The sequence below is a fragment of the Fusarium mangiferae genome (assembly GCF_900044065.1).
Source record: "Fusarium mangiferae strain MRC7560 genome assembly, contig: FMAN_scaffold003, whole genome shotgun sequence".
In the NCBI taxonomy this organism is placed as follows: Eukaryota; Fungi; Ascomycota; class Sordariomycetes; order Hypocreales; family Nectriaceae; genus Fusarium; species Fusarium mangiferae.
This window is the reverse complement of record NW_024573923.1, coordinates 2,481,626-2,500,194: the sequence shown is the minus strand read 5'-3', so window position 1 is coordinate 2,500,194 and position 18,569 is coordinate 2,481,626. Positions and strand designations below refer to the sequence as shown.

The 18,569-nt window shown below is 49.1% G+C and overlaps 6 protein-coding genes across 6 annotated transcripts; 3 read left to right on the top strand and 3 right to left on the bottom strand.

Moving 5' to 3' along the window:
* Positions 1–630: 630 nt before the first annotated feature.
* Positions 631–3,712, top strand: FMAN_04329 (uncharacterized protein; the record flags this gene model as incomplete). The annotated part of the gene is made up of 4 exons (XM_041828974.1): positions 631–1,311; positions 1,363–1,831; positions 1,875–2,096; positions 2,184–3,712. The coding sequence occupies 4 exons, from the start codon at positions 631–633 to the stop codon at positions 3,710–3,712; spliced, it is 2,901 nt and encodes a 966-aa protein (XP_041679784.1).
* Positions 3,713–4,072: 360 nt separating this feature from the next.
* On the bottom strand, positions 4,073–6,162 carry FMAN_04330 (uncharacterized protein; the record flags this gene model as incomplete). The annotated part of the gene is made up of 4 exons (XM_041828973.1): positions 4,073–4,680; positions 4,730–5,492; positions 5,545–5,757; positions 5,962–6,162. The coding sequence occupies 4 exons, from the start codon at positions 6,160–6,162 to the stop codon at positions 4,073–4,075; spliced, it is 1,785 nt and encodes a 594-aa protein (XP_041679783.1).
* Positions 6,163–8,417: 2,255 nt separating this feature from the next.
* Positions 8,418–10,663, top strand: FMAN_04331 (uncharacterized protein; the record flags this gene model as incomplete). The annotated part of the gene is made up of 5 exons (XM_041828972.1): positions 8,418–8,455; positions 8,519–8,543; positions 8,601–8,686; positions 8,745–10,019; positions 10,069–10,663. The coding sequence occupies 5 exons, from the start codon at positions 8,418–8,420 to the stop codon at positions 10,661–10,663; spliced, it is 2,019 nt and encodes a 672-aa protein (XP_041679782.1).
* Positions 10,664–11,208: 545 nt separating this feature from the next.
* Positions 11,209–11,775, bottom strand: FMAN_04332 (uncharacterized protein; the record flags this gene model as incomplete). The annotated part of the gene is made up of 1 exon (XM_041828971.1): positions 11,209–11,775. The coding sequence occupies one exon, from the start codon at positions 11,773–11,775 to the stop codon at positions 11,209–11,211; it is 567 nt and encodes a 188-aa protein (XP_041679781.1).
* A 1,840-nt stretch (positions 11,776–13,615) lies between these two features.
* On the top strand, positions 13,616–14,719 carry FMAN_04333 (uncharacterized protein; the record flags this gene model as incomplete). The annotated part of the gene is made up of 1 exon (XM_041828970.1): positions 13,616–14,719. The coding sequence occupies one exon, from the start codon at positions 13,616–13,618 to the stop codon at positions 14,717–14,719; it is 1,104 nt and encodes a 367-aa protein (XP_041679780.1).
* Positions 14,720–15,349: 630 nt separating this feature from the next.
* Positions 15,350–17,261, bottom strand: FMAN_04334 (uncharacterized protein; the record flags this gene model as incomplete). The annotated part of the gene is made up of 3 exons (XM_041828969.1): positions 15,350–16,543; positions 16,613–16,735; positions 17,241–17,261. The coding sequence occupies 3 exons, from the start codon at positions 17,259–17,261 to the stop codon at positions 15,350–15,352; spliced, it is 1,338 nt and encodes a 445-aa protein (XP_041679779.1).
* Positions 17,262–18,569: the final 1,308 nt, after the last annotated feature.

The window sequence follows — 18,569 nt, the reverse complement described above, 5'->3', positions numbered from 1 at the left end:
GCTTGGTGATGACTTCGTTGCATGTCACGTGGAAGGAGCTGTCTCGCCGGCCTCAATTTTGGCACTGTTGCACTTCCTGCCCCAGCCTGTCTACAAAGTGTGGAATCTACTGACTGCCTACCTAAAATACACTGGACACCTAGGAAGGTGTCTCCTAGGTTGGTATTCCCTACAAACCACAACAATGTAAGGTAGGTAGGTGCTAATTGTAGATAACTCTTCCTTCATATTCATCAGAGATAGCAAGATCAAGACCGGTCCTCCAATTCAAATAATGGTAAGTGCAGGTGTAATCGCAAGAGCGTGCCGCTTTGAAAATAGGAAGGATTCCAGCATTAGACTCCTCATTCTTTAGTAGGTAATTCCTGTCTGAAGGAAGGATCCTTGCCGCAAGATGACCTCAACTTCCATCAGATCTCAATACTTCGTCTTTGCTAATAATCATTCGCTCGAGAATGTGTCCATCTTTTGCCTGTGACTATTGCCATTTTGGCTTTTAATCACCTACTCCGACTTTCTTGGTCTTCTTGGTCTCCTGATCGGTAAATGATCAGTTGAATATTCCTCGTCTATCTTATTCCCCCATTTGCATTCCATGCAGCGACAGCGTCAAGTTGTTAGCGGGTGATCATGGACCTCGGTGATTTCAGATACAGATCAGTCAGCCAAGCTTCACTGAACAGCGCCTATCAATCTCATGAAAGACGTTCCACTACCCCGAGGCTGCGGTCTCCTTCTCAACCACGACTACCCTTCCAGAGTTTGAACGACACCTCGGCTCTCCTCCGCTCTACCGGACCTTTAGAGAGCATGCTCAAGACGACAACGGAGACCGGAGATCTTGGTATCTACTCCATCAATTCTGGTTTACCTTCAAATACATCTCGACCCCCTCGCACAAGAGTTGGTCATAAAAGGGCGAGGCGGCCAGCTCGCCCTTATTACGATGAAGTTAAGGACGGTCCAATTCGGGACGACCGTAGATCGCTACCCTCGTATCGAGACACGACTTCCGAGATCATTTCATTATATGGCTCTCCTGGGGTTCCTCATCCCAGGTCTTTTTCTCCCGCATCGGAGGGCCAGCGAACACACTCTTTGACAACGTGCAGTTCAAGACGGGTTCCTTCTTTTAAATCATCCGGTACCTTTCACAGTCAACAAAGTAATAATGGCCATCAGCGCCCTCGCTCACCATTTCCATATCCCACACGTCTGAGACGGCCTAGTGTCCGGCCTTCTTCTCCAGCAGTGACAGATAACGGTCTCATTGATCACCGGAGAATGGTTGAGATTGACAGGTCTTCGCATGTCAGTAACTCTTCCTTCTTTCACAACCAACCCCAGGCTGATGGTTAATAGCGCATGAACTGCAGTTCTCACATGCATAGGGGTTATCGCGAGCATCGACGATATCCTCCCTTGTCCTTGAGGCCCGAATTCAGCCGATCAATGTCTTCATTACCCCCGCGCTCGTCATCCGCACCTTATTACGGTTCAAGGGCCAATCCGTCAAGAAGACCTAGCGGTGCGGAATTTCCGCCATCAAAATCTCCATACCTTCAGTACATGCCTGGCGACCACAGTGTTCGATCTGCGAGTTTGACTTCCATCGTGGACATGTATCACGGCAGGGCCCCGGACGATACCATGCAACCTCTTCGTTCACCAGGCTCGTTCTACTACGATTATACCGAAGAGTTTGATAAAGTATTCCCGTGCGAATTTGAGTATGCGTCCACAATTAGCTCTCCTCAAGGACATACTATCGGCATATTGAGGAGAGATGACATGGAGGAAACAGATACGGCGCCCCCGGCCAGCTTCAAAGGTATGACTTTTGCTGATGAGTTTGATGAAACTAACAAGTTTAGATTCTTATGGAAACTCAGCTTTACGTGAAAGCAAACAAACCCAGGTAGCTTCAGTGCCTATGTATGGCAACTTGCATGCGTCCAGTCCTGAGCGGCAAGAATTTTATGATTCCGATATTAATTCTAGTTGCAAGGAAACTCCGATCTCTATCCAAAGAACCCAACAATCTCCAATGCAGCCGGTCTGTGAGCAACCAGCAACGGAGAAGCTGGAAGACAGCCGCTTTTAGCAAAAGCAACCAGATACTTACAATGGTGGGCTTTCAAGTTTCCCCGAGCCCTGCTGTACCTCGGATATCTCAACTATAGGGCCTGAAATACGCGACATTGATACAAAACCTCAAGGAGAGCAGCCAAAGGAAAGCCGCCTGATGACTTCCACTCTAGCCCAGTGCGGCTCTCCAGTACTATCTATCGATACTAGCGAAGGCGATTGGGTTTGGGAGGGTAGCCAAAAAGAGAAGGGATCTGGTGAACATGACACTGTTCGGGCAAGTCCTCCCCCCATTCTGCCAAAGACGGAAGCTCGATGCCCAGACGAACCTTCGTTATATATGGGAAACGAAGCGGTCTCTATGAAACCAAAGCTCCATGGGGCGCATCATCGCCGAACCCCCGCCAATACAAACATTAAGATCACGAATAAGAACGAGGTGGCCCCCCCGAAACAGGACGTGCCCCAGGACGTGCCAAAAGCAAATATCGGCGCTGGGATTCTTTCACCTAACCCAATCTCACCAGCACATCAGCTGAGGGTCACAAACAGCATTCCGCAGTTGATGAAGGCTCTGCCACCGTTACCCGATGAAGCACAAAACAATCCCGATCTCCAATGTTGGAGCTCTACTAGACATACCGCAGCCCAAGCATATAAGATGTATGCCAGCAGTCCTGCTAATAATGCTATTCGCATGGAGTCTAAAGTAGGTGTGGATAGGATGTCTTCAAACCCAGTATCAAGGACCAATGACTCGACAAAGCCATCTTACTATCTAACCCAGTCCAATCCCTCTCGGTTCAAAGTTCGTCTAAGGTCGTCTCAGTCAGTGCTTCAGAGCAAATGGAGCCTTGATTCTCCGGGCATTCCTGAGAGAAGCTCCAGTAATCCTATCAAGCCAAGACTCAGACTCAAAGTGTCTCGAAGTCGAATGAGCAATAAGCTAATGGGCCCTGATGTAACAATTGTGCGAAACAGCCCTTTAAAGCAGTACAGCTCTCTCTTAGAGTTAAAGAATTTTCCTCACAGAGACGCTTTTACAGAACGATCCAGCTTTAGGGAAGCACTGGAAGAGCAACTCGCCCAGTTTGGTGTTGATAAGCGACTCTCTAATATCGACGAAGGAACTCTCCGAGGACCTTCGCGGCAGCTGTCTGACCAGTTTGATATTCCTTATCCCCCTTCAACTAAGGGTATAGTAACTGCGGAATTAGTGAGTCAACCAAAGTTTGATAGCGGGTTTGGCATATTCGACAGATGGGACTTTGACAAAACACTATATTCGGGGAAGAACTTCATAAGGAAGAATTTTGACAGAACTCTCTATTCAAAGCCCATGAGGAACAAGTCGTCTTTCCTTCGACACCGGGCTTCGCCGACGAACATGCGGAAAAGACCAAGAGGCCCAGCAAACCTTAGCGACCCTACACCATTACGATCTGAGATTACTCAGGGCAGCTCTTTTGAAGATTCTATGCTAGCACCGAGTGTAATTTTGCCACAGAGAATACGCAATAGAACACGTCGAGTGAAGCGCTGGGCAGCAGAGGCAAAGAAGGCAGTCCAAGCCTTAATGCGACGGACACTGAGCCGATCTCAAGATTCGGGTTCTGAACGGTAACATGGTGACCTTTTTCCTGTTAAATTCAACCAGGATGAGACTATTAACTACCATAACTGAATGTTATAGCGATTATTTTGTTGGTAGTTGAACATATTCCTTGGGTGGCATGAAGCATAACGGCATTATGCTAAGCATTGATATGTTGAGCAACTTGAGGCAGAAATAGCATCAGATGATACATACGATTACTTGGTTCAGGGCAATCACGGTGATGAACGAAATCAACTAGTCCAGGAGACCACATTGAGTCGGCAGGGTGAATGTGAGTAGATGTATTACATATATGACATGGGTATCAAGTAAATCCGGTAAAATAAATGCTTGTGAATCGTGATGTAATCAAAGTCGTGAAGATCATTACTGCTTGGTTGAGCCACTCATATCTAACCAGGCCTCGCATCGCTCCCGTTGGCCCTTGTCCACACTCTCCATGGTGTTGTTGTTCAACTCAAAAACTAGACGCCGCTGGTCATCACCCCAGTTCTCCCATCGAGGAGCATCGTCGTCACGGTGAGTGTTTGGGTCGAAGCTACGGGCAAAACTGATCCAGTAGTTCTGGACAATAGGGATCATGGGCGCGTTGTAAGTGCGATAGCTGGGCCCAGCTTTGGCAGCAGTCATATCAGGGCCAAAGACGGCGGGCGCATTGGAGACATGGGGAACGCCATAGCCGTCGTTGGTGAACTCTTCAATGGCGACATTGTAGCGATAGGACCAGATGGTCTTGGGGTCGGCGTGCTCAGCGAAGGCGTTGAGGATGTTGTTTGTAGGGCATATGAAGGTTGCTTCGCCGTATGCACGCGAGGCTGAGGGGAACCAAGTATCGTGTTTTGCGATCTTGGGCTCTTGTGGATAGAGGTCGAGAATGGTCTTGGTATCATCTGTGGTCAAATAGGGGTATTCATTTTGCATGTAGCGTATGAACTGATCTGAGCTGCCTGCGTTGACGGCATAGTTGGATCCCTCTGAGTATGGAATTAGCAGTGCGGCATGGAAATGGGTCCAGGTACATACCATTTGTACAAGAGCCCGATAGCAGTGGCACCCTGACGAATTCGCCCTTCTCGTAGAGCTTAGAAGGCAAGTCTGGAAACATGTCACCATCGGTAGTGGGCGCCCAGTAGAAGTAGGACCGATAAGTACGGCCGTCGAAAGGAGCCTTTGCGTTATGGGATTGAAGGTCTGCCGACTTGATTCCGCGGAGGCACTTCAACGTGTCGTCGGCATCCGCACAGTCTGTGGCGTTGACAACTCGATCATACTGATACTGTAGATCGTCCGGGCTCGGGAGACCAGGCATGAATGTCGACTCAGCAATGGCGCCAGCAAAAAGACCGTCGTCTTTTCCACCATATGCAACGAGTTGAAGCGCCACAGATCCGGCACCGGCAGATTCGCCATGGAGGATGACATGCTCAGGATCACCGCCAAACTCCTCGATGTGTTTCTGAATCCATTTGAGGAGGAATCTCTGATCCAGCAGCCCTGCGTTGAGGTCGCCATCTTCCTTGACCTCTTTGGAAGCGAGGAACCCAAACATGCCAACACGGTAGTTGAAGTTTACAAAGATGATGTTGTTGTTTGAGGCCGAGACGAGCTGTGTGCCGTTCACGTAGGGAGAAGCGTTCCTAATGTAGCCACCTGATTGGAAGAAGACCATGACGGGGAGTTTTGAGTCAGAGGTTGCATTTGCAGGAGTCCATATGTTGGCGAATAGACAGTCTTCGTCAATGCGCGAGCTGAGGCCGTCGTTGACCCCTGGACAGTAAGGGGCGTACTATAGAGAATGAGATGTTTTCGATACGTGACGTGAGCTGAATTGTATTTACCTCTTGAGCCTTTAGCGTTCCGCTTGTGGACCCGGGTTCTTCAGGTGCTTTCCATCGAAGATCCCCCGTTGGGGCTTTTGCATAGCGTATGCCGAGATACTCGTGAATGTTGCTCTCGAGGACATTGCCTTGATATCTGGAGTAACCCAGGTCCACGGAGGGACCTTCTCTCTTCTTTGCGGGTTCTTCTTTATCGTCATCTGAGCTTTTCCCCTTGTCATTGTTATTATCATTGTCATCTGAGTTGCTGTCTGGATTATCGTTGGGTTGTGGAGAGGGAGTCTGGTCGGTGTTGTCTTTGGCAGCGGGTGTATCGACATTGTGTTCCTTTGGAGGACACAGGTTTAGTCGTGCTTCAGATTGTATTTTACAGACTGCCAAAGACTGTGCGTGCTTGGGTGATCAGTTGCAACATACCTTTTTGAGTCCGTAATACAGCCCCAGCGTCAAGCTCAGTACTAGCACTATTAAGAACACAACTGCACCAATTATGAACCATTTTTTCCGGCTGGGCTGTTTTTTTATTGCCGCTCCATCATGAATGTTGTTCGCGTTATTGGGCGTATGTACAGAGTCTTCTTCGGAGACAGGATCCGGCTGTTTCGGAGCGACTGTCATTATAGTTGAGGGCACTCGGTCTCTGGTGTTTTGAATGTGGGTGGTTCAACAACCAGGGGCTTTAGACCTCGGATTTTGGCGAGCTGTTTAAGTACGACCGACAGTTTCATTAATACGAGGTCGTAAAATAGACAAAGAAATACGAAACAAAGGAAACGAGACTAATTGAGCTGACAATGGGGACCTTTAATACACACATACGACGATACCAAGAGTTCCCTCGCCTACTACCGTACCAAAGGTAGTAGGCTAGGTAGCTACCTAGGTATAGTGAGTGTTGGCTGGCCCATGTAAGTTGAAAGAAACCGTTTAGACCCTTGCTTTTTTTTTTTTAGTGTTAGTCGGCCGCCACACCCGCGCAGGGGGGCTACAGGTACTTCAAATCAGTGGGCGGTTAGGTAGAGGTGAAAGTATAGCCAAGAGCCAAGAATCCAGAGTGAATCCGTCTTATGGCCAGGTATCTGGAGGCATCATTGGTTGGATTGGGGGGGTCGAATCTAAGCGAAGGCACCTCAGAGTCAGAGACAGCATCACTGTAAGGAGGTATGTAAGGTAGCCGTGGAATTACAGGTAAGATGCAGTTGGTGATATTAAAGATACTCCGTACAGGCTACGGACAAGAAAAACGTGGCAGCCATCATTGGCCGAATCTCAGCGCTACTGTAGGAACCCAGGCTAAATCACGATATCCTTGGCCCTGCCCTGGGCTGTCCTCGGCCGATATCAAGCATAGCCCATATCGTGGCGGGTCCGAGGTCGAGACTTGACCCAATTCCACAATTTCCCATCATGCGGAAGAGGCATCCAGGCATTCAATGGGCCAAGTCGTTCCAGGTTGCGGCGTGGGCGATAGACCTGGGTTAGTAGGCTGGGCTCTGCAGTTCTTGGCACTTTGGGGGGCTGGCCTGTTTGTTCTCGCAGAGTATTCCTGAACCGGGTCAACAAGGAACAGGCCAAAGGGATGTTAGTTACAGGTCTAAGTTAGTATTATTTACCCCTGCTTTCAATGCCGAGACTCGCCATCTCTTTCAGCCCTTCTTCTTCTTCTTACTACTACTACGGAGTCTGAATGTCCAGTATCGGAGTATGTCACTCATAAGATCCCCTGTCATTGTCTCTGTGGCCGTTGGCCGCATGTTCCCCTGTCATCAATCGTCCTGCGCCTTCGGAGATTTCTGTATTAAGCATATTCGTGTTGGTTGCTTCTTGCAGAGCAGCGGTCTTATCTTTTGGGTTCATTACTTTGTTGGTTGACTACTGCAGCGCATACTCAAGTGTTTCAGGTGTCATTGTGCTGGACGGGCGGTTGGCTCAGTAGTCCTCGATAGATAGACTGAGGTATTCAGAACGCGACAACATCACTGCCGACGTGATAGCCGCCTACAACAAAATGGTAGGCTTCTCGTCACGAACCATAGCAGATATTCAACAGACTGTTCTCGCAGCGAGCAAGCACAACGAGCATCGACATATGAGTCTACAACCCTGTCAACTTTGAGGCTGTGCATCAAAGATACAGTATGCATACATCGTATCTGCAGCAATGTTCCGATCAGGCTTCATTTCAAGATCCATATATTTACTATACCATAAGCATTGGCTCATTGTTTTTAATCCACAAGGCTGGCTGCAAGCCAAGGATGCTCACCAATTTACTATGTACCCTGTGTTGGCTCAAAAGATTGTTTGTGCCCACCATCAATCAACTGACATGCTCCCATTTGCAAGGAGTTCTCCTCACACTGGCTGAACAGCTGAGGCATTAGCCACTATATCCAAGGAGACCTTTCGCTCAAGACTCAACGTTTGTCTTGGACAATTTCGATTATAGCCATGCATCCTTACTCTCCAAATGCAGGTCGAACAATTGTCAGATCATATCATTTGGAGCTAACCCGGGACGTCGAGCAAGTGAAATCACGCCGTCTACAATTCAAGTCAAAATCTACCAGAATCATTCATCTCTAGATGATAGTTCTCCTGCCTAATCTGTTCATATTTTCTATTATGCCCTGGGATAGTATGAGGCAACACATAGTGATTAGATATATACGAATGATTGAATGCTGAGGTCAAGTGACAAGCCACTAAAAACAGCCAGTAGTATCTAGCGATTCACCCTTGGCGTCTAAACGAGCCGTTTCTGCCACTCCACGATCCATGGTACGACTATTGTTTGTCTCAAAAGAATTAGTGATCAACGCTCAGACAACTACCCATACTCAAGCGTCTTCTCCTCTACACATCCCTTCACCATGGAGGAAACGCCAATGGGCGAGTCCATCAAGATATCGTGAGTAATCCCCTCATCTAAGCCTACTCCACTTTCATGCGCTGACCCAAATGACTACTACAGCTGTGAACGATGCCGTCGCCGCAAGGTGCGATATACAAGTCTCTAGCTCTTTCATCGACTTCAGAACTAACTCTCCCAAAAGATAAAATGTGATCGAAAACGACCGTGCTCGCGGTGTATCAAGGCTGGCACCGAATGTATCCTCAGCGGTAGCGGAGAGAAGCAACGGTATGACTCTACCTCGTCAGAGCCATGAACTATCACTAACTCTTCTAAAACCTACCAGGCCAATATCTAAAGGCTATGTTCAAGCTCTAGAGGGTCAAGTGGCATCTCTGGAACTACTGCTTCGCAAGCTCGCCGTTGCTGACAGCGCTGAGAGAGATGAGATGCTGTCCGAGATAGCTCTCTCACCACCAGCCTCACTCGACATTGCACAAAAGTCGCAGATTGACCATTCCAAGTCAAACACTGACCCAAAAGTTGTAGCTGCGCAGGTCCGCTCTGGACAGCTGAGACGCCCTCGGTCGAGCCATGCCACTCAGTTCTTTGGCGGCACCAGCGCCTTTCACATCCATCTCTCACAAGAGGTCTCATTATCCCCAGATGAGATAACTACTCACCTCGAATCCAACTCCACACCGCTCATGATGAACATGCCGGAAGTGAGCGCTTCCAGTAGCCCGAGAGACCCGAGCTTTGTCTACGCACCTCACGATGAGACTTCCCAGGCGTGCATGGCTGCCTACTTCAAGTATCAATATCAGTTCCATATGCTCATCTACAGAGAGTACTTCTTACGAGACTATGATGTTGGCTCGGGAAGATACTACTCAGATGCTCTGCTCTTTGCTATCTGCTCGCTTGGCGCCATGCAGCTCGACGATTCCCGCTCAGTGTCCGATATCTTTGCCCACCAGGCCCAGCAACTGATCTACGCAGCTCTCGACAGTCCAGAACTCACCACCTTGCAGGCTTTGGCCTTGTTGGGTTACCGTGAGATTGGTGTAGGTCATACGTCAAAGGGATGGCTCTTTGCTGGTATGGCCTTCCGACTTGCCCACGAGATGGGCCTTCACCTTGACCCAAACAACTGGGACGCCTCGACAGAAGGAACGTCAAATCGTGACACGGAGATTCTTAGACGAGTCTACTGGGCTATATTCATTGCCGACAAGCAATTGAGTCTCTACTTCGGAAGACCACCAGCTCTGCACCCCAGCGAATCAGACGTCCGCAACACTATCAGACTGCAGTACCCTCCAGACTGGGAGGGTTTGCTGGATACATACATCTGTAAAGGTGCTTCGGCAACAGAATTCGAAGACGGGGTTGCCCTTGTTGGATCCTTCATTTACCAGGCAGAGCTGTGCAAGATCGCCCATCTCATGATCACGGATCTCTTCGAGAACCGTCGAGGTAACGTCGACGCCACCGTAGCTGCAGCCAGGTCACGACAAATACACGTGTCGCTCACAAAGTGGCTATCGAGTCTTCCCGGTACTCTGCACTGGAACCAATGGACTGTGGGCGTGGTGCAACCCTCGGTGCTTCGTATGCAGTGAGTTGCCCTCTAAGCCGCGTCATCTTTGTATACTGACAAGTTAAAGCATGCTGTTCCATACAATCATGATTATTCTTCACCGGCCACCTTCGCATATGTACGAGAAACAAGGTATTGCTGAAAGCGAAGACGTGGAGATCTGCTACGAGTCGCTGCAGGCTGTCCTGCGCCTGATGAGAACATATTCGCGACACTATCGATTCCGCTCATTGCCACTGGACTTTGTCCAAACTCTATCCACGGCAGCTGGAACCATTATGATGAAGAGGTTCTTCCAGGGAGCCTCGTGGGAAGACTCAGACATTGCACGGTCACTCTCGACCGTCATTGACGCAATGGAGGAAGTACAGCACACCTGGCCGTGCATGGGTGAGATCAAAGATTATGTCGTACGGGCACGCAGTGCACAGGTTGTGATGCCCCCGGAAGATCCTCTCATTGGGCCAGATCTCATGAACGGCCTAGAGCTGGGTCACAATGTCACGGCTGAGCTCATGGCTCAATGGGGCGAAGAGTTAGGTACACTTGTGACGGACGAGTTCTTGAGTATGCAGCTCCAAGGTTCGGAACAAGGCGTGATGGCGCCGTTTGACTTCAACCAACCGCCTCTGGGGCCCCAACAGCATAGGGAAGGAAATTAATTTAAAGGTAGAGAAAGATGTCACAGCTGCAAAGCCAGTATAATTCTTCAACAGTATTGTCCAGTCCGCCCCTTATTTCCCTCAATTTCATCTGAACTGTACAAAAGAGTTAGGTAAAGTTTATGAAGATTTTAGAATAGAGGCATAAGTTTAGGCTAAGCTTAGTAAATAAATCCTAAAGCAATCCTAAAGCTCATCTGATTTGACTCTGCAGAGCAGAAGCCCACTCCTCTAACGACTTGTTAATACGCTCGTTTTCCACCACATCCCTGGCCCGTTCTTTGGCCCACTGGTGGATTGTGTGAGTAGGCAATACCTTTTTATTGATATCTACTGCCTAATCAGGGGCCTTTACATCTGCTTCTCCTGTAACAGCATGGAGAAGCTGTCTCACAAAATGGACCTTCTGGGCCTGTCGATTCAGGACGAACAGGTCGATCTCGGACGGGTGGGCTCTCATGTGCGATATATGGACTGTCTTGTCCTGGGGGAGCCAACGGGCTCGCCTGATGACCTGGTTCAGTTTCCAAAGTGTCCACAAAGGCTCAGTGTTGATGTGTATGTCCCTGGCAAGCTTGAGGCCTAGAAGTCTTCTTGTTCTTCTGGTGAAGCCTGTGGACTTGCCCGATGACCTGTTCGACTTCAGACGGATGTGTTTTGATGTGCCATATATGGACTTTCTTCTCCTGAGGGAGTCGATGTGCTCGCCCGATAACCTGGTCAATTTTACCAGGTGTCCAACATGGCTCCGTGATAACCATATGCGTACCCCTAGCAAGGTTGAGGCCCACCCCACCAGCTCCTGCAGTAAGCAGAAGAACTTCTGGTCCACCAGTTAGTAGGTTGAAGGCATATTGGACCCGAGAGCGTTCCTCCAGATTGACAGGGCCGTTGTACTCAGCAAGACGGATCCCGAGATTGGGATCTGTCTTGCTACGCCGTTCAATTGCTTCCTTAATGATGTCCAAGAAAAGGACAAACTCGGAAACCACAACAATCTTCTCCCCGGGCCAGAGCTTGCGAATATCTTTGATCTTCGCGAGTACAGCCTCAACTCGAGGCGACAAGATTTGAGTTTCTTCTTCCTTTATGAAGGGAGACCATTTCTCCATGAAACTTGGGCAGCCAAATATCTCCTCCGTCGAGAGCCAGTACTGGAAGCAGGGTGATGATCTTGGTCTAATGGGAGTTGCTCGGAAATCTTCCTCGCTACATGCAATGGCGGACTTGCGGCTTCAGCTTGGGCTCCGCGTAAGAATGACAGCCAAATTCTCTTCCAACGAGGTTCGTCCTGTGCAACACCAAATCTGATGTATCGGATACCGCGATCAGTCTAATTATTGAACTTCATTACCGACATTCTTGATGTAGCAAAGGAGACTTTAACATGCGCTGAATAACTGGTGGGAGATTTAGGATTGACTTGGGTCTTGCGATTGTCAATTTCCTGAGGATTGCGTTGGGTAGTGCTCTCCGTTGATGACCGGAAATATCGTTGTTCAAAAGAGACTCCCTCGTCGGGCTGCAGGCTGCAGGCTGTTGCCTGTATACATCGAGACGGTGACTATGATTTATGTTAGAAGAGTGATCTGACCAGGGAGCATTTGGATAACGTACTAGAGACGTGCGATGGGTGAATCAAAGCATAATGCCCTCTTGGATGGGCTAAAGGAAGAGGCATAGAGGGTATGGTGAGAAGCGACAGGACCTCGCTAAGGCTACCATTGGAGGCAGCAATTACGTCATTAATTCAACAGAAGTACGGAGTAAATTGGCCTCTGATTCAGCGAGGGCCCATACCTGTATGGAGAGCCTTTTGTTTAAATTGTTGGTGCCATTGCGATGTGTGGCGGAAACGTTGTTATTGTATACCTATTCTGGTTGTGCATGGGCAATCCTTTGGCCTTTCTATAAGTGCTGCTGACTAGGTATTGTCAATTTCTATTTATGTTTGAATCTCAATAAGCTCTTCTTTAGGCAGTTCAAGGTAAAACTGAGAAGAATGCGCAACAAGGATTGAATAAGCAATGACCTAGGAGCATACAGTCCATTACTAGGTATGCATGACGGTTTCGAGAAAGAGAGCTCGCTAGCGCAGGACACATTAACAAAACCATTCCGAGACTGTTTTAAAGTGAAGGATATGATACGATGCCAGTCAAGGCAAGAAAGGGGAAGCCAAGGATGGCACAATAGAAGTAGACAAGGTGAAAAGAAAAGATCAAAGTCAAGAGATGATCAGCTCAGCAACTTGCTCTTCGTCTTGTTGTCCAGAGTGGCCCTCCACGGGCGAGAAAACATCTCACATTTAATGACTATAAAGTACCTAGCTAGTCTAAAGACTTACTAAGTTGTACTGAATTTACCTAAATCTGTTGATCCCTTAGGATACAGGACGGCCGACTACACATATCTACTTTGCATACCTACATAGTACTAAAGTAATAACTTAAATATGTGTATTTCCTAAAGAGGAAATGTTTACTCACATGGTAACAACTTGGAGAGTACTCCGTACCTACCCTAGTGGAGGAAAGAAAACTCGAGACCTCGATCCTAAATGACAAAAAGACTTAGGTAACGTAGCCTATGACTTGGGGTAATTTTACTGAGTTTAGGATAACTTTACTAAGTTTATTTGGGCACCCTACATCAAGGTCTGATGTTTTCTTACTCCCTGAGGTTACCGAATACCGAAATGCTAGCGCCTCAGCTTAACGTTGTCCCGACCGAGGTTCGTTTTGCTGCTTAAACTCCAACCGCCAATCTACTAATTAATCATCTGCCTTCTTCACCATATCGTTTTCCCAATCTCTCCTTATCCTCGGCTTTGGCCTTCATTCGTTTCGCCTTCGTACTGCCCGAATAATCAGACCACGTTCGATTCTCCCATCCATTCGTAACACCCCGTGCATGCGCATGCGCGCTCGCTTTTGCCGATCATAAATCATCATGTCCTCCTCCTCCTCTTCAGCATCGTCATCATCATCACCATATCCCTTTGCCACCGCCCCCGACATCATCCGCTCTCACCAAAAGGATGCATACTTCACCGGCCACCTCACACAGATCCTGAGCGACCTGCATCGTCGCCTTCGCGGTGCCCGTCTCACACACGCCCGCGCACCCGAGATCCAGACCCTCGCAACACTCGCCTACTTTGCTCTCACTACAATCCCCGGCAACCGAACTCTCGGCGAGGAGTATTGCGATCTTGTGCAGATAGATGCGCGCGATGGCCAACTCCCTGCTATTGGCCGTCGCGCAGGCTACGTAGCTGCCAGCATTCTCCTCCCCTATATCGCGGCCCGGATTCTCCCTGGACTACGCGCTCGGTTGCGCAACATTCTACAGCGCCGGCTAGAGAGCCTTCGCAAACGAGATGACGGTTCGGCGACAGGACGTGAAGCGCGCATGTGGTCTTACCTGGATCAACATCTGGGCTCTTTCACATCAGGCGCTCCTTTCAAGGCCGTTATTCTAGCCCTTTTCTACTTCAGTGGTACATATTACCAGCTGTCCAAGAGACTTCTCTCCCTACGATACGTATTCACACGTACCGTTCCTGACACACCCGATCGTGCAGGATACGAACTCCTAGGCGTACTGCTGGTCATTCAACTTGCGGTTCAGGGCTATACTCATGTTCGATCTACAATTACCGAGTCAGCAGCTCGCGAACGCGCTGCTTTTGGGGCTTCTGATGATATCTCTTTAAACCATGACGGAGCCTACAATGGTGATAACAACCTATTACTACCCACAGGGGCTTCAAGCTCAAAGGCCAAAGTCGACATCTTTGCTGCCACACACACCCCAGCAGCAGCTGTGCCACGTATTCAATTGAATGATGACAAGGTCATGGGCTACATCAAGGGTGGACAACAGAGAAAGTGCACACTGTGCTTGGAAGAGATGAGAGACCCCTCAGCAACACAATGCGGTCATGTCTTCTGTTGGGAGTGTATAGGAGATTGGGTGAGGGAAAAACCCGAATGCCCATTATGTCGCCGTGAAGCCATGGCTCAACATATTTTACCACTGCGTGTGATGTAATGACTTAGATTTGATTTGCAAAGATATCCAATTCAGATGAACAAATATTAATATGCTCAATCACATCCTCGATGCAAGATGTGAAAAACAAAACAAAGAGATACCGAGGCTCAGCGCCCATGGGTATCATCAGAGCAGGCTCATGCCGCTATAAAAACGCTCCAATCCTTTCGTGGTATCCATTCCAGTCCATTCCTGTCCGTCCGATGCACCAACCGCCCATTATCTGCCATTCGGATTCCCAAAGCATAGTCTTGAAAGAATAAATCTCGACACCAAGAAAAATGGTCCATCCTTGCATCCAGCAAGAGATGTCCGTCCGTTCCCTTGTATACATACTATACACAATTACTGATGGACATCCAGGGGCCCCAATACTCGCAACCGCCAGATACACACCTGACGAGCCAGTTGAACCCCTCCGATCCCATCTGTTCCCGAAAACTTGTACACAAAATAAAAGCTTGTCGATGAAGGTATCGTGGAAAAAAAAGTTGTCTCAATGCATCATCCTCATAAACTCCTTTAATCCCATGCCCGGTGTCTGTCCGATTTTCGGCCGGATCTTCCAATGCTATTCTTTTTGTTGCTTTTTCTTTGTTTTTTTTGTTTGGATTTGAAGTTGGGTAATCACTCAACAGAGAACAATACGATCTCTCCTTGTTCATTCTGTCGAAGCCGGAGGGATCTCCAGAGTTCTTTCTCTTCCTTGCCCTTACCCAACTCACTGCCAGTAGCCTCGCGTTCTCGGTGGAAACGCTTGAGAACCCTGTTTAAGCTGACGCCCTTCTCACTCTCAGGACCCTTGTCGACGAAGCTGAGGAAGACATCGGCTCGAGGCTTGTAGAGGACGACTTGTCCAGCGCCGGAGTCTGTTTTGCCATCTTTGCTCTGAGGGCGATACTCGATGAGCTGCTGAGGCTTCTTCTCTTTATGGGACTTCTTGGAAGAGGAAGAGCTCTTCTTGGTCTTGCTTGACGACTTGGTCTTCGTCTTCGACTTGGACTTGGGCTTGCTGCCGGCAATCATGCCAAAGAGGCTGTGACCAGTAGAGGCGTGCTTAGAGTGCTTAGAATGTTTAGAGTGCTTTGACTTCTTCAGAGGGCTCGCGGGAGAAATTTCCGGGGCGTCACCACCGGAGTAATCAGGGGATGGAGGGAATACAGGACGCATCATACGGTTGATGCCGCCAGTGAGTCCTGAGTGAAGAACTGGTGGGGCATCCGTCATAACCTGGTCGCTAGGAACATCAATGTGTAATCGCTTGCGCTTCTTGTCCTTCTTCTCAGTGCTGGTCCGGCTTTTACGTCTTTCGGATTTTGAAGCGGGTGTAACAAATTCGGCGGCGGGTACGGGGCCACTTCCATATTCGACTGCAGGCTCATCATCGTCATTCACGAAGCCGTATTCGTCACTCTTGTCCTTAGGTTCGTATCGTACCAATGAGTTGCCTGGCTCCGCATCGAGATTCATGTTGGAAGCATTGGGTGTTTGTCCAGTTCCAACGAGAAACTCAAATACATCGACATGTGGCTCCGGGGCAGCAGAAGGAGGCGTGGGAGCCTCTGGGGGCGGGCCGTTTGGCGATTCATCATCGCTGCTTTCTTCGTACTCGGCCCAGCCGAACTGATCCTCAGGGACGTCTTCAACGTAGGCGTAGTGGCTCATGTTGCCAGTGTTGTTGGGGAGAGTTTGAACTTCAGCCATGGCTTGGTCTTGGGTGTAGTGTTGCTGGTTATCGTTTGGGTGGCTGTGTTTCTGTTTCTTGTTCTTCTTGTCCTTATAAAGCGCACCTTGGTACTTCTGGTCTTCGGTCATACAACTCTATATGATGTCAGACGATTACACGAGATCAGGGGCTTAATGGCTACCGGAAAGCCGTGTGGTACATACGGTATGTGATCGGTATTGGACGCCAGGGAAATACACCATACAATCAATGCAGGTGAAGGTAGCGCCGCGACAGCGGTTGCGATGAGGATCGAGCTTCTTCTTAGTGAGAACGTCGCCGCAGGCCTGTATGTAGTATGTAAGTTAGTATAACAAAGGACGGAGCTGATATAAACTACGGCATGAAGGGTATAAGTGGGATGCAAGACAATGGAGACTCGTTCGATGCGGCGGGGKGGTATACTGGGATATTTGAGGGATACAAGGGGAGGCGAGAGCATGGCAAGACGCTCATGGTGGGCCAGGAGATCGGCATGGGGAAGAAGGGGTGTCCCTTGAAGGAGGCAGTTCGTGACAAGAATGGTGTGGTGGGAGTGATGTCAGGCGTGTATGAGGTTTGTTTAGGGGGGTGGGCATTGGTATTGGCATTGGGACTGGCATTGACGGGAGTGAAGGGGCATTTGTTTGAGAGATATGGGAACGGAGGGGGATAGGATATGAACATGGCTTGAGCGGCGGGAGTTCTTTGGATAGCAGCATAACTACTAATCCATGGGAATGGATAAAAAATCGAGACTTGGCGGATTGGAGAGCAAACAATGCAGAGAATGCACTTCACCGAATAACGTACCTCACATGAAAAGGAAACCATGACTGCTAAGAGGACACTTGAGTGTCGATGGTTAATAAGATGGGTTTCGCTGTACAGAGAAGAGAAGTAAACCTGCACAACGGTGCAGTTCTGAGAGACGGTCGGTATTTAACGGGAGACAACGCAGATTCAACGTCTTGAAGAGACTGCAGAAGTGCTGGCTTCCAAGAAGCTGAGTGGAGGGGCGCAAGGGCCAGGGAACGAAATGATTCGGCCGAGGGATGGTTTTGAGGCACTCAAAGCAAAAATAAAATCGGGGGCGGTGCTTTTTTCAGAGCTCTGTATGGTCTGGACGAGGTTGCTGATATGACAGGCGCAAAAGACTAGCTGCCGTAAGGTTGCGTTGGGTGTTGCTTGGGCACGACTTGGGCAGCATAAGCTCAACGAGCGATTAGAGGCAAGGAAAACGAGGCGAAATCAAGCAAGAGTCAGTTGCGAGCCCGAGGAATGCGTTGCGCCGACCAAGTGAAAAGGCGGAAAACAAAGTTGGATGTTGACGATAGCACGAGATTGATGGAGGGGCGGGCGGGACAAAGCAGATAGCCCAGCACCAGCAGACGAGATTGAGTGCAGTCAGGTGGAGGGGTCCTTCGAGACCAGGGTCCGTCAAGCCTGAGTCTGAGTCTAAGACTGAGCCTCTCCGAAGAGCACGGTTCTTGCGACGGGTTCCAGCTCCTGAGGATCACGTAGCGTAGCGTAGCGTGATGATGGAGGCGCGGGTAGTGGGCGGGAAAGATGGCGTGTGATCCCAAAGAATTAAATTAGGAGGGCTCCAAAAGCGAGATGGAGGGATGAATATCAGTAGAGCGAAAGTCTCCTTGCAAATGACGAGAATGAACTGCACGCGCGCGCTGGCGAAAAGAGTGGGATGTTGTGGAAGAAAAAAAAAATAGACGAGAAAAGGAGGGCGTTTCATTGATTAGAGTGGGTGCTACAGATGGAACTACAGCACGAACCCGCTGTAGCGAACGCCCTGAAAGAGGGCAACCACAGCAACAACTGCAACTGACAGGAACAGGATTAGTGACCCGACAATAAAACACGAGATAACGACCCGACAGGAAGCATCGGATCCTATGCAGAGCATCTCACGCCATAGGAAGTTTGGGGGGCTTGTTACCTGAACACCCAAGCAACCATCATAAACACCATCAACAATCAACAGCCAACTCCAGCAAGGAAATGCTCAAAATAGTTCAGAGCCAGTTCAGAGCCAGTTCAGTCCAGCCCAACCAAAGCAAGCCTCCAGCATCCTGACTGTCTCAGCCTGTGAGTGTGTGTGAGCCCGCTGCTGTAGCGACGCTTGGA